Source organism: Bombyx mandarina, chromosome 06, assembly GCF_030267445.1.
Source record: "Bombyx mandarina strain Sakado chromosome 06, ASM3026744v2".
NCBI classification, from domain to species: Eukaryota; Metazoa; Arthropoda; class Insecta; order Lepidoptera; family Bombycidae; genus Bombyx; species Bombyx mandarina.
This window is the reverse complement of record NC_143213.1, coordinates 10,266,618-10,282,226: the sequence shown is the minus strand read 5'-3', so window position 1 is coordinate 10,282,226 and position 15,609 is coordinate 10,266,618. Positions and strand designations below refer to the sequence as shown.

The window sequence follows — 15,609 nt, the reverse complement described above, 5'->3', positions numbered from 1 at the left end:
ATATCATGGTAGGTATATGTGCTCGTTAATGTGACCATTAATGTTGTTGCAAACACCACTCTGTTTAGTTTTCATAGATTTTTCATCTTAAATGTAGGACAAAAAATTCCCACTAAACCGAATAAAAATACTTACATAAATGTTAAAAATGATTTATAAAAAGTATTTGTAAACATTTCCAAATTAATTTCATCGACATAAAAGATCTTCATAAATGTCTACGAGACATTTTCTGTCAGTGATAATTCTAGTTGAATATCAGCGATATCATTAAACTATGAGTTTTGTAAGGTTTTATGTCTATTATTATTGCATGAATTAGACAATATCCTCTTCATTATCTCTGTTCTTTTCTCAGAGGAGAAAATCCTTCTTTGTAGACAGACGCAAGATGAACAGAGCCGGTTACCCGGCACATTAGATCTTTTATGAAACGTCTAAGCAAAAAATGAATCTCATAAAAAGTTTATAGTAACAACCGGATGGCAATAACAAATATTTTTAAGACCTCATATAAAGGACGTGCCTAAATAAATTAAAAACACATATCGCCGTTTTCATGAAAAAGAAAAATATGCTATGTAACAACCTAGATTAAGAATCAATAATATATTTTATAGTAATAGCCGGGGGCAAGTTATACACACCCATCTGGCTCCAACTTTTGGATTCTCTATATACTATGAGAACCAGAGACTGATATACATGTTTATACACGTTTTAATGTCTTTATATATATTATAATATGATTCTATTTATTTATTTTGTTATTATTATCTTATTTATAATTTATTTTCTTATTATTATATTTATTTATCATTACCTTATTTATTTATTCTACAGCACGTGAGTATGTCACTGAGCTCCTCCTAAACAGCTGGTCCGATTTGAATGTTTTTTTTTTGTATGAGTTTGGGTGGCGCCCTGGATTGTTTAGATTCACAAATCAGCCCGGCAGATGGCGCTGCAGTCAGTATCTAGGTTATTTATTAAAAACGTCTGTGAGGTTCGCTAGTATAAATATATAGATATTAATGACACAGACAAAGAGGAAACAAACATGTGCATCGCACGAACGTTTGCACGATGTTCGAACTTACTGCCCTCGGCCAAGTAGTTGGGACTGTTAACTACTGATACCTCCGAGTTAGTCAATGATAATTAATATATTTTTTATCCGGTCCTTCTATTTAGGGTGTTGATACATACGTACATTTTTAAGTTAATCGAAGGTATTAAAGTTATTGAAATTTATTTTGAAACGTTCCCTTACGTATTTTATATACTACGCAAAAAAATAAATACATAGGTACAATTGAAAGTAATAAAGCGTATTAATAAATGTGCATGAAATGACGACAATATTTTGTAAACAATCATCATTGATTAGCGTATAATCTGTGCTCAGTATTTTTTTCATTTTAGGCCCAAATTACACCTTCCGTGCTCACTTTCAGAATCTGGTCCCTCGTTTGTTGGGGGTGGCCGGCGCGTTAAGCCGGCTCCTTCCCAATGTCGGGGGGCCTGACCAGGTGACGCGCCGTCTCTATACAGGGGTGGTGCGATCAATGGCCCTATACGGGGCGCCCGTGTGGGGTCAGTCCCTGGCCGTGGGGGTAGCGAAGCTGCTGCAACGGCCGCAACGCACCATCGCGGTCAGGGTCATCCGTGGTTATCGCACCATCTCTTTCGAGGCGGCGTGTGTACTGGCTGGGACGCCGCCTTGGGTCCTGGAGGCGGAGGCGCTCGCTGCTGACTATCAGTGGCGGGCTGACCTTTGTGTCCGGGGCGTGGCACGTCCCAGCCCCAGTGTGGTCAGAGCGCGGAGGGCCCAATCTCGGCGGTCCGTGCTGGAGTCATGGTCCAGACGGCTGGCCGATCCTTCGGCTGGTCGTAGGACCGTCGAGGCGATTCGCCCGGTTCTTGTGAATTGGGTGAATCGTGACAGAAGACGCCTCACTTTCCGGCTCACGCAGGTGCTCACTGGGCATGGTTGCTTCGGTGAGTTCCTGCACCGGATCGGAGCCGAGCCGACGGCAGAGTGCCACCATTGTGGTTGCGACTTGGACACGGCGGAGCACACGCTCGTCGTCTGCCCCGCATGGGAGGGGTGGCGCCGTGTCCTCGTCGCAAAAATAGGAAACGACTTGTCGTTGCCGAGTGTTGTGGCATCGATGCTCGGCGACGACGAGTCGTGGAAGGCGATGCTCGACTTCTGCGAGTGCACCATCTCGCAGAAGGAGGCGGCGGGGCGCATGAGAGACACGCAAGCCCGCCGCCGTCGAGCGGGGGCCAGGGAGGCGGATCTCGCCCAAGCCCTGGCCCTCTAAGTGTTTCGGGTCCCCTTCATATGTCGGTCTGGGGACCGGCGAAGGGGGCCTAAGAAGACGACGTGCAAGCTGCTCTGCACGCGTTTTACGCAAGAGCATCCGGGTGATGGAAGGCCGGCTATCCTCGACCCACGCTGGTTCTGACCCAGCGGGGTATTCCGTAGGATAGACCATTCTAACCGGCGCCATCTAGGCGGGCTCCGGATAGCCTGCCGACCGAGAGGGCTGGTGGTCGTGGCGCCGACGACCACTGGTCCAGCGCCCCGAGGGGGAGGGTGATGGGAGAGATGTGCTCCGCACTAAACGCTTCACTTTCCCCCCTTTGCCTTTTCATGGGTTCTGTCTCATGCGAGGTTCGGACGCGGGTTGTTGAGCGACAGGTTTTAGTCAGTTCGACTCCGACATGCCCCGCCTTCCATCCCCAGGGGAGGGCAGAAGTCCGGCGCTTTCCTCCAGACCAAAAAAAAAAAAAAAATCCCAAATTACGTCACATGCAATAAAGTTCATCTACTCAACAAAATTTAAATTGACGCGATTATAAAAAAAACGGTTTCCCTTTTTATTTTATACCATCTACATCAGTTGTAAAAAGTATGCAAATAATCATGATTAATAATAAACATGATGCATGTTACCAACTAAAATTAAAACTACTTTTACCCTTTTGTCCCTCTCAACGAGAATCCTTTTTTTTTATTTGGGAAAATCCTATTTTTATAAATAAGTTTAATTTGAATTTAGAACATTGCCAGCCATTCATATACTACGTTTCAAATGGCCAGTATTGTAAAACGGCAACTTCATAAGAAAATACCTTAATAGGTACACAATATAATAAACAAGTTTGACAGATAACTGTACTGTACATGCAAAAATGCTCCCTAATCCGAAGACTCAGGGTGTAACATGAATTAAAACAAGATTTATGCTTTCGAACATTTTAATCAGTAACATCTATAATTTCTTCGTAACAATTCAATCAACTAACCGTACAGCATACTCGTACACAGAAGCAGTTACACTCACATTAAAGGGATGAATTAAAACACTTTAATTGACCTACAAAAAGTTACTGAAATGTAAATGACCCTGAGAGTAAAGAATCAAGATCTATGAAGAAGAAAAAAAGACGACAAATTCCAAATAGGCAGAGTAAAAAAAAACAAAAAAAATGTATAATACTAATTAATAATTTTAATAAGCAATACGTTGAAATCGATTATTTCATAATATACATCTTCACAGCAACGTAATCACACCGTATCGGATGATACGTGATAAATAATATGAATTAACTACCTAAGATTATTTTTCTTCGCTCAGCGAAAGATTTTTGTCTCACTAACAAATACTGAATTCAAAAATACTTAAAAAAAAACAAATCTTAAGTCGTATTATCAGTTATTGCATAATTTTCATCATATTAAGTAAGATCAGTTATGTAAACAGCTAAATAGCGGTTTTTATTTTTATCTTCGTCTTTACATATACTATTTTATTTTAAGAAAATTTCTTTTATATTATATACATACTTTCGTTTGAAACTTCGTCTAGGTTTTGAGGACTTTTTTTAATGTTGGCAAATCTCTTGTTCGATTAAGATTCAAATCGATTTCATAATGTTAATCTATCTACGTATTTAAATACGATTTATCATTTCGTTCTTACGATTTATTAAAATTTATAGTTTTGATTAATACCGGTTTTAAGATGAAATGCGAGTTTTTATTTTCCATCATGCAGTGACTAGACTGTTCTCTCTGTTCATCACGTATTTCAAAGGTACATTGGAAGCGAAAAAGTTAATAAAAAAAAAGCATTCACACCTTAAAAATAAAATGAGTGATAAAAATATTCTAAACATTTCATCGGATCATTTTTGTTATATCGACGCAAGTTAATTATTTATGGTGCAAATAAATTTTAGTGATTTTCAACAGTCAAAACTCAGATTTAATAAATAACTTTAACATACAACATACTCTAACACTACTCACACATACAAGTTCTTCAAACTACAAATTCAATATTTTTTTATTTATTTTTACTAAAATTTGCTAATTGCGTTCTTAAACTGGGTTAACGCTTATATTAACATTGCTTATATCATAAAAAAATAACATAAATAATACGTTAGAGGTAAAAATACTTTGTGTTGTTTTTCATTATAAAATGGGTAATGTAATGAACACTCCGATAATGTACACTTAGCACAAGTTAGTACAGTCACAATCTTAAATAAAATAATCCTGAAAACATTGGACAATAGACGTCAAATGTTATTATATATTTAATGTACAGTTAAGTCAGAAAATGTGAACATTAAACAAAAATCAATGATTCAAATTCAATATTACAGTTTTTTTTTAAATATTAAGTACTTGACTGCTCGACTGTACGTGTCCATGTTTGAATAGAATAATAATACATTGGTAGTTTAGGTTTAAATGTTCTTCGGTACAGGTTGGATGGGTCTAACGTTGAATTTCTCCTCGGGCTTCCAATCCCAGGTCACCGGCATTGCAGATTCGTAATAATAGCTGTACATTTGGTTTTGTACGTGCTTCGGTAGATCGCGAGGCTCTGGATACACTGAGGCAAGACCTACAGAACAAAATGTGATTGTGACGAAGATTCAAAATTTTATTTTTCCTCCTACCTATGCCGAAAGTTCGGTTTTCGTCCCGCTGTACAGGGAAAAAAGTCTAACTTTTTCTCCCTGCGTACTGACAATTCGTCTTTTCGCATTAAAAGTGTACAATTTCCAAAAATATTCGACATTGAGTTAATATGCGGAATCATTTGGTATCACCAGTATTTTTCTCATAAATATTGTCAAAAGAGCGTAGTTTAGTTTTAATTTTTTTTCTTTAGTTTACCTATGTTTTGACTACTATTAACCAAACTATTACATAGTTTTATCTTACTTTAAAAGACAAATAATGTAAATGATAAAAAATAAACTTCGCAAAGATGATTAATATTAAAAATATCACATGTTAAACCTTTAAAACACTCTCCTGTAAAATTAGGAAGTTTTGAGATTATACAGCTTTAATGCGAGAAGACAAAGTGCGCATGCGCGATAGTGTTTACGTCAGCTCTCACGCACCTACAATTCTCTGCCATTCTTGTGCTCGGGTAATTTGCAATATTGTGTTTAGTGTAAAAGTGAAATAAACAAAAGGCAACAAAGTTTAATAGTGAAGTATTAAACAAAGATGAGTTCATCAGACAGTTCTTATTCAATCAGTAGTAGTTTATTTAAAAATTAAAAAACAGTTAAATTGTTTTTTTTATGAGTGGGGGGGGCTCCGCCCCAACCCCCCCTTTCAGTCTCCCAAGTGATCGGGAAGTGCCTCAAAAATCAGTGCAAAAAATGTATGTTTTTTTGGTGTCGTTTTCAATTGTTACACTTCTTTCAGTCTAGCCCTTCAGCTCGCAACCAAATCTGAACGACGACTTGCGACAAAGAACTCTATTCCAAATCTAATAGGGTCGCATGTATCTCGGAGACAGCCTAAGTCCGTGATAAACTTTAGTCTCGAAATGATAGTGACGTAAGACTGTATCTATACTAATATTATTATATAAAGAGGAAAGATTTGTTTGTTTGTTTGTTTGTTTTTATTGAATAGGCTCCGAAACTACTGAACCTATTTGAAAAATTCTTTCACTGTTTCGAAGCTACACTATTTATTCCCGAGTGATATAGGCTATAATCTTTTTTGAAAAAAATTAGGGATCCTTACTAAAACTCCAGTAATGTAACCCAAGGTGTAAAAAATTACCTAAAATATTCTTTACATCGCGTGCCCTGCGAAAACTATTGATGATAGAATATAATAATGTACTACGACTTTATAGAACACATTATTATTTACAAAAAGTATCGCGACAGCATATGTCTCACTATTATAGTTATGCCGCAATAAGTGTTTTTTTTTATTTAAAAAAATAAAACAACGTCAAATTGTTAAAATTTTTGTTAGAGACCCGAGCGAAGCCGGAGCGTGCCGCTAATTGTGTATAATATAGTGTATAATACTGTAGGTTTGGTTTTCATGACGTTTGTTACGAAACCCTAGAAATAGTGTTGCGACTCACCTTCGTCGTATGCGGTCTTAGCGACTTCGATGGCGATGGCGACGGACACTTCTTTCACTTCAGCCAGCGACGGATAAATGCGACCGATGGATAGATCCGACTCGCTTACGTAGTTCGCCAAAGTCTGTTAGTCAAATCGAATTTTATTATTAAGATTTATTAAGAAACGAAAAGCGATAGATACATTTGGAATTTTTAATGAATTGTCAGTTTACAGTTGAACAAACAATATTTGTATTTATATCGATTTCAAATATCGATAGTAAAATCGTTGACATACCTAGGTCGTGTATTATGTTTAATGTAAGTTTTTATTTATTACTTAGATGGGTAGACGAGCTCACGGCCCACCTTATGTTAAGTGGTTACCAGAGCCAGTAGACGTCTACGAGGTAAATTCCGCCACCTACCTTTAAATATGAGTTTTAAGATCTCAGTTTTCACAGTAGAACGGCTGCCCTACCCTTCAAACCGAAACGCATTACTGCTTTACGGCAGAAATAGGCGGGGTGAAGGTACCTACCCGTGCGGACTCACAGTAATTACGCAAATCATAATTTGCGGGTTTAATTTTTATTACACGATGCTATTCCTTCACCGTGGAAATCAATCGTATTAAACATAGTCTTTCTCATGCCATGCCAACCGTTTTAATTTTTTCTTGGATATTGAAATTCATGGAACGTTCGCTTAGGAAAACTGAAATCATGGACATACGATTTTACAAGAGAAAGAAGGAGAGAGAAAGGGAGAGAGAGAGAGAGAGAGGAGAAGGAGAAAGAGAAAGGGAGAGAGGAGTGAGAGAAGGAGAAGGAGAAGGAGAGAGAGATAGAGAGAGAGAGAGAGAGGGAGTGTGTCAGCTACACTATATTATATCGACATACGAACCCTGGCGGCCGTCAGGAACATGTTCTCGGAGATGTGATGGGTGGCCGTGGCGATGACGCCGAGCGCCACGCCGGGGAAGATGTAGGCGTTGTTGCCCTGTCCCGGGCGGTACTCCCGGCCGCTGTACATCACCGGCGGGAACGGGGAGCCGGACGCGAATATGCAACGACCCTGGGAACGTTACGTCAACTATGTATGTATGTATGTAATGTTAAGCCAATCCTGGTGTCATTCCCGGTCCTGCGGACAGAATGGAAAGCCGTCGACGTCGTCCAAGACACGTCATTTCGGATCCTCAGGATCAACTAACGGTGCTTTAAGGTAGCTCAAGCACAGGTCATCGTTCTCGTCGAACCCGTCGCTTGCGACGAAGGGCTCGATGAGTAAATTATCCCACAGACACAGCCCACTGAGTTTCTCGCCGGATCTCCTCAGTGGGTCGCGTTTCCGATCCGGTGGTAGATTCTGCGAAGCACTGCTCTTGCTAGGGCCAGTGTTAGCAACGTCGTCAGGTTTGAGCCCCGTGAGCTCACCTACTAGTTAAGGTTATGCTGAAATAGCCTCTCAAGACTGCTATCAGCTTAGGTAGGAAAAAAATAACCTGGATGTGTACATTTATCTTTGATATGATACGAAAATAAGAAATTAAAAGAAGTAGAAATAATACAATCGAGCCATTAAGTTGGCTTTTTTAAACTGTTTTTTTTTTTGGTAATATTTTGATATTTACACATTTTAATAAAAAACGAACCAGCTGTACCTACTGTGTTTTTTTCTTCTTATTTTTCCTATATAAACTGATAGATGTCAGCGTAACCGGGCGAGCCGGCTGTACTGCGTGTTCAGTCTAATCAATGCAATAAATAGGATTTTTTCTGAGTCGAACAACAAATTACGACTTTCTTGATGGTCGTGGTTTTAAACTCGCACTGTCTTGTAACTTACTTCGGTATGGTCGTAGGCGTCTTGGGCTGTGCACTCAGCTTTACTGGTCGGATTCGAGAGAGCGAATATGACGGGTCGCTCGGTGTTCATCGCCATTTGCTTCAGTACATTGGGCGTGAAAGCGCCGCCCACCGTTGAACAACCTGAAAAGAAAAACCAAAGTTTTATAATGAAATTATATACAGGGTGTCCCAGAAAGAATGGATAATCCGAAAACATAGTAGAGCTAATGGGTAATCAAAAAAATTTAAATACAAAAAAATCTTAGGTAGTACCCAAATTAAAAATAAAGAAAAAATACCAATTGTTATGATTAAAATTTAAGTTCAGATTAACTAATAAAAAAATACACTAGCTACTCATACGATTTCCTCCACATTCCTTAGTATAGACACGGAGACATTTAAATGGTGTTTAGTTGTAAGGTTAGAGTTTACAAGTTTACTGTTTGTCTTCCTAATAAAAAAACAAAAAAAAGTCCATGAAGAATATTATAACACCAAAAAGCCTATGGATTTCATTTATTTGTAGCTGTTGTATATTCCAGAAAGGCATAGCAGTATGGAAAATATCAACTTTTTTTTAAATACGTAATTTGGGTACTGAGAATTTCTTTTTTTTGTGTCCTCAATAGCTCTACTATGAGGTGTTTCTGGATTATCCATTATTTCTGGGACACCCTGTATGTGTTAAGTTTTTTTTATTTTTATTGCTTAGATGGATGGACGAGCTCACAGCCCACCTGGTGTTAAGTGGTTACTGGAGCCCATAGACGTCTCCAACGTAAATGCGCCACCCACCTCGAGATATAAGTTCTAAGGTCTCAAGTATAGTTATATACATATATAGATAGATTAATTTCTTACCAATAAGACAGCTAGGCTTGATCTTGGCAACGCAGGCCTCGAAGTCTTTCTCCGGTTCGATATCCTTCCCGAAGGCCTTGGCGTGCTCCGGAACCCCTCCTTCACGTCGAGTGGACAATAGTCCGTCGACGTCGAACATGTACACTCTCTCGCGGGCCTGCCTCTCGGAGAGTCCGTCCGCCATCATGGCGGCCACGGTCAAATTCGCGATGCCGTTAGCTGCCTGTAATATTTAAAAAAAAATGTGTTTAATTCGAGGAATTTAATTTTACTGGTGGTAGGACCTCTTGTGAGTCCGCGCGGTAGGTACCACCACCCTACCTATTTCTGCCGTGAAGCAGTAATGCGTTTCGGTCTGAAGGGTAGGGCAGCCGTTGTAACTATACTGAGATCTTAGAACTTATATCTCAAGGTGGGTGGCGCATTTTTTTTTTTATTGCCCTTGTAGGCAGACGAGCATACTGCCCACCTGATGGTGAGTGGTTACCGTCGCCCATGGACTTCAGCAATGCCAGGGGCAGAGCCAAGCCGCTGCCTACCGTTACGTTGTTGATTGTCTATGGGCTCCAGTAACCGCTTAACACCAGGTGGGCTGTGAGCTCGTCCACCCATCTAAGCAATAAAAAATAAAAAGACTTTAGGGACTTTTTGGCGGGAAGGCGAGGAGAGGAGATGCCTGAATTGTTTTTTTTTTTTTATTTAGTGTTTCTGCTGCCGGAATTAAACGTGTAATAATAATGGCTTATTAATCATTGAGCATCTATGCAAGTGCACAAGTGTAGGGAATATGAAACAAAACCAATGGACATGGCTTCTCGGATTCCTTCAGATAATCCACTGGAGGCTCATTAAATAACCACTATTTCACTTTTACTTTTATTTCATCCCTCATAAATAAAAACGGGCGACTGTATTCATTTTATTATATTCATTGACTACTTTAGAGACTTAAAATTTGGGTGTTCGAATATATATGTCTGAATTTACAGATGTTCTGGAAATAAATTCCTAATTAAATATATCAGATACAAGCCTACACAGTTTTTATGCCTTTTCTATTTATCTGTGAATGTATACAACGAGTTCTTTAATATAGTTCTTTGATTTACGTAACGTCATCGTCACAGATAATATAAAGATATGAACAAAATCATTATTAAATTAACATAACAATAGCTTACATTGTATAAACATAAATAAAATTAAGATAATTGTGCAATCTCTTCAAACCCACAAAATATCTTAACACTTAAAACAAATACAGTCAAAACCGTTTACTACGACATCGTTTAATACAACATGGCGGTTATAATAACCAAGAACAAAGGTCCCGGCTGAATGCCATATGACCGCCTTATTAAAAATATTGCTTTCTACGACATTGGTAATAACGACATACCTCATAAAACGACCACATTTACTAATATTTCGGAGAATTAGATCTGTTAGAACGACCGGCTAAGCTGTATTGTAAACAATTTGAATAGGGATCCACATTTGTCTTCAATGGCTTTTAAAATCAGGAAAGAAAACAATAGGATTTAATTTAGTGTAGGGTCTTTTCTAATTCTTAGAAACAAAACACGTGCATGCGGTAGTCAAAGCCCTCTTCTTCATATCTCTTCAGTTAGTTTGTTACTTATCTATACACAAGACGCACCAAAACTTTGTGGAGTTATTCGTGAAACTTTCAAAATCTCGCAAAGAAAAAGAAAACAAATTAATATTGAAGAAAAATCGCGTATTATGTAAATATATTTTTCCAATAATTCTCTATCGATTTGTTTGTACTTGCACGATACACATTAAACATCACCGGTTGTTACGACTATCGGTTTTTACGACTGAATATGAGCAGTCCCTTCGATGTCGTTATAACAGATTTTGACTGTAAATGTAAAATACTGTTGAAACCCCCAACGTAAATTTTTTTTAAATTATAACAACATTCGACATCTTGTCATTTCGTGAATATGTTCTTTTATTCGTCGGTTTATACTTCTTTCACTCGGTAACAAACTGATTGGCGCGACAAAGAGGAGACAGAGACATGGAGAGAGAGAACAAGAGAGAGAGAGAAGTGAATGGTATTTCATTGATTAGTACATATGAAGCTAACTTTTACACCGAAAAGTTTATTTATTTCAGAAGAAGTCTTCATTATATATTCTTATCAATAAACTACCAAATCACTGGGATAAGATTCAATCTTAAAAATGCCTCACATTAGAATCAGTACGTTATTATGTTGTACATTTAAAAATTAACTATAATTAGCATCGGGAAAATAATAATTGTTACAATAATATACACATCCTTTTATATTAAATATATTACTCACATTGTCAACTCATTATAACAGTCTTCCCCATTTGTAATTACAATTCGTTTATAAATCACAGTTCAAAATTTATTTATTTGTTATTACTTAGATGGTTGGACGAGCTCACAGCCCACCTGGTGTTAAGTGGTCACTGGAGCCCATAGACATCTACGACGTAAATGGCCACCCACCTTGAGATATAAGTTCTAAGGTCTCAAGTATAGTTACAACGGCTGCCCCAAGTTGCTGAAGTAAGTATTTCATTAAAAAAATTTGTACCCGCCCGCGGGTTTCGAACACCGGTGCATCGCTCGATACTGGTAGGAGAAAAAATAGTATGTGCACCGCGGGAGAAAAGTAGAACATCCCATCCCGCGTGTTTACACGCATGAGGAAATGTCCTACTTTTCTCCCTTGGTGCACAATGTACTATTTGCAATCCATTATAATTCAACGCAGCCTGATGGATGAGAACCAAATATAATCTGATATACTCACAGATCCAGCACCGAGGAAAAGATAAATGTTCTCACTGAGCTTCCTCCTCGTGACCCTGACGGCCGCCATCAGACCGGCGACCGCAACGCTGGCCGTACCTTGGATGTCGTCGTTGAACGTGCAGTACTTATTGCGGTATTTCTTCAGGAGCCGTCCGGCATTCGGAAGGGCGAAATCCTCAAACTGAAACATTTATTTGAGTAATTTAAAATTTATGTTTTAGTTTTGTTAATCTCGATTAGTAAATTGCTCTTTTGATGACAGATTATTCGCAGCCTAGCTCACGACTCAACCTGACCTTATGAATCTCAGCCCATAAACTTCACCTTCAGAAATCGATAGCAATTGTTTTGTCCCAAACGCTTCGCGGCAGAAATAGAACAGATGTTTATATCTAATGCGACATGTCGACAATGCGCTCTATTTAACCCATAGACTCAGCCCACTGAGTTTCTCGCCGGATCTTCTCAGTGGGTCACGTTTCCGATCCGGTGGTAGATTCTCCGAAGCACTGCTCTTGCTAGGGTCAGTGTTAGCAACACTCCGGTTTGAGCCCCGTGAGCTCACCTACACACACACGTTAGGGTGAAACTGAAATAGCCTCACAAGGCTATCATAGGTACGGAAAAAAAAGTTAGCGTCGATGGAAGCGCTCACAGTCTATCTGCTATTAACCTTTGAAATGCCGAGTTCAATTCGATCTAATAGAACGCGACTGTGACGGGAAAATAACTGCGCGCAGCCAAAGAAAAGAGTTGTTGAAAAGTCGAAATCACACGGAAAAAACGAATCCATGTCGTTCTTGTAATTATTCTTCTTTCTTGTAATTAGCTAAATAATCATGAATCAATTTAATTTTCAAGACTTTTTAAACAACCCCATTAACTAAATACGTAATTCATTCAGGAAATAATAATTTTCACATTTGGCACTATAATTTTGAATATTATTATATTGAGGTTTTCTGATACACGGGTATTCATATATTTGAATTTAAAAAAAATTATCACAGCGTTATAAATAAAAGTATCATAAATGAAATTGATAAATAAATCGTATATAATTCAGCGTAGATCTACTATAGTCGGATTTTTTATTAGACGAAGTAAACTGACGTTTACTGTGTTGTCAGTTTTTGATGAAATAAAAATAGTGTTGTGACAAAGTGAACGATTGAAAAAACTCCTGAATTAATGAAATTGCCTCGATTGTCTAGTGAATAGTTAGTGTGCCGAACTGCCGATATCGGGCACGGGGTTCGAATTTTAGCCGTGCTTTGTACATACCAACGAGTCTTCGACGAAACATTATGTTCCTATGGTATCTACCTTTACTGAATACCGAGTGTTTTAAACATTAAGAAAAACATTGCGAGGAAGCTTGTAAGACTGTCCTATTTCCAATGCATCATATAGTTGAAACTATAGATGTATAAAATATAACAATTATAGGTACATAGGTAATGAAAATAAAAAAAACTGATTGTAGTTACATACTACTAGTAACATATTATAATATTGGATCACTTTAATACAATTTTATTGTAAAATATAAAAATAATATTCTTTTATTGTTTGAAATTAATGATTAACTCTTCACACTCATTGTTCATTTATGTGATTGAACGAGAACTGAACGCATCACTATTACTTTAAATATAGCAACATTATTTCACAAAGTGACATTAGCTACTGTCAGCTGGCTTCGTCTAATTAAAAATCCGACTATAAGTTCCGACAGTTTACGGTAACATGATTTGTGGCGTAATATTTACGTTGCGGCATTCCAGAGGTTAAGTTACCGGAGTCCATTGAGAATGTAAATACCGCCACCTTGAGACATGAATTCTAAGTCTGCGTATTTAAAGCACAACGGCTGCCTCGCTCTTCAAGCCGAAACGCATTACTGCTTCACAGCAGACTTACAAAGCGGTGGTAACCTACCGGTATAGGCTTATAGGACGCCGTGCTGGTAGGAAAGAAATATGGTTTTTGGTTTACTGGTGGTAGGACCTCTTGTGAGTCCGCACGGGTAGGTACCACCGCCCCGCCTATTTCTGCCGTGAAGCAGTAATGCGTTTCGGTTTGAAGGGTGGGGCAGCCGTTGTGACTATACTGAGACCTTAGAACTATATCTCAAGGTGTGTGGCGCATTTACGTTGTAGATGTCTATGGGCTCCAGTAACCACTTAACACCAGGTGGGCTGTGAGCTCGTCCACACATCTAAGCAATAAAAAAAAATTAAAAAAATGTATGCGTTGAACTTTTATTTTAGTTTTGTTGGATTATAATATTAAAGTGTGTTTTTTTTATTGCTTAAATGGGTGGACGAGCTCACAGCCCACCTTCTGTTAAGTGGCTACTGGAGCCCATGGACATTTACAACGTAAATGCGCTACCCACCGTCAGATATATGTTCTAAGATCTCAGTATAGGTACAAAGGCTGCCCTACCCTTCAAACCGAAACGCATTACTGCTTCACGGCAGAAATAGGCAGGGCGGTGGTACCAACCCGCGCGGACTCACAAGAGGTCCTACCACCAGTAAACCATGTAATTTAGTTATAAGATACCAGAGAACATAGACAGGGAGACTATTTGCATTCGTATAATTCTAACGAGCTATCGTATTATTTACCGACCATTACATTATTTTTTATCAAATAAATAATAATAAATATATAAATTTATGATAACACTTCTGACAATTCGATTCTCGGTTTCGTGATTATTCTTGATTGCACATCGGTTATTTTTAGAAATATTCGGAAATACCTATTTAATAATCACGTGATTTCTGATTTCTCTTATCTTAATAATCAATTACTATTAAGCAGTCAGTTCCTTTTGACAATTAAAGTCACTCACAATATTTTAATTCTGAAAAACGTCAGCGGTACCTACAGCGCAAATATAACTTTTATTTCCATTCATTTGTTTTCTTGGCTCAGAGTCAATTTAAACATTGTAGTCTAATTTAAATTTTAAATCCGATGATAACCGGTCGCTAACGTTACGGACAATAACATCGCCTGTTATAACTAACGTTTTTTTTTTTTTTGCGAATGGTGGAATTTACATTAGCGAACTACTAGTTTATATTAAGATTCGACATTAACTTTATAGCCCTGACTAATGTAACAAGGTAATGAAACTTACGATAGAGTAATATAATAAACTAGCTGACTAGCTTCATAAGAAGTCACCATTCCTCAAGTACCGCGGCCCTTCGCGGCCACTCGTTCACGCGACCTTTTAGAGCTGCCTTTGTTTGGTCGGTCCGTCGTAGCATACCCGTGCGGAATTACAATATTTTTTTTATTTGCCCTTGGAGCAACCCTCGTTTGAAAAAAGACATGTCATGAGCATTAGGAAAATAACGTGAATATAAATGACGAATGAAGTTCGCAGTACCCTCTGGTGCAATACTCAAAAAACGCTGCCACACATTCTCCGGCAAATGTCTTTGTCACCTTTAGTGGTCACGATATCGGATACTAGGTGTGTGTATTAAGCATTTAGAGTTAATGAATAACTTCTATGTCTATTAATGAATCACGCACGACTTGTCGAACGATGATGTCATTTAACGCGTCCGTGACGTAATCTCTGGATTACGCATCTATGTTTGTGCTCAGTTTATTTTTATTAA

The 15,609-nt window shown here is 38.3% G+C and overlaps 1 protein-coding gene and 1 long non-coding RNA gene across 2 annotated transcripts in view; one reads left to right on the top strand and one right to left on the bottom strand.

Moving 5' to 3' along the window:
• Positions 1-15,609, top strand: part of LOC149502829 (uncharacterized) — a 510,125-nt gene that overhangs the window by 195,032 nt on the left and 299,484 nt on the right. The window lies entirely within an intron of this gene.
• Men-b (NADP-dependent malic enzyme b, mitochondrial) overlaps positions 3,253-15,609 on the bottom strand; it is a 33,115-nt gene continuing 20,758 nt past the window's right edge. The window contains exons 7-12 of the mRNA XM_028179023.2: positions 11,958-12,140; positions 9,137-9,359; positions 8,271-8,413; positions 7,326-7,496; positions 6,438-6,561; positions 3,253-4,934 (exon numbers count right to left, since the gene is read on the bottom strand). Coding sequence (XP_028034824.1) covers positions 4,774-4,934; positions 6,438-6,561; positions 7,326-7,496; positions 8,271-8,413; positions 9,137-9,359; positions 11,958-12,140 — 1,005 coding nt within the window. The 3' untranslated portion in view covers positions 3,253-4,773. The remainder of the gene's footprint in view (positions 4,935-6,437; positions 6,562-7,325; positions 7,497-8,270; positions 8,414-9,136; positions 9,360-11,957; positions 12,141-15,609) is intronic.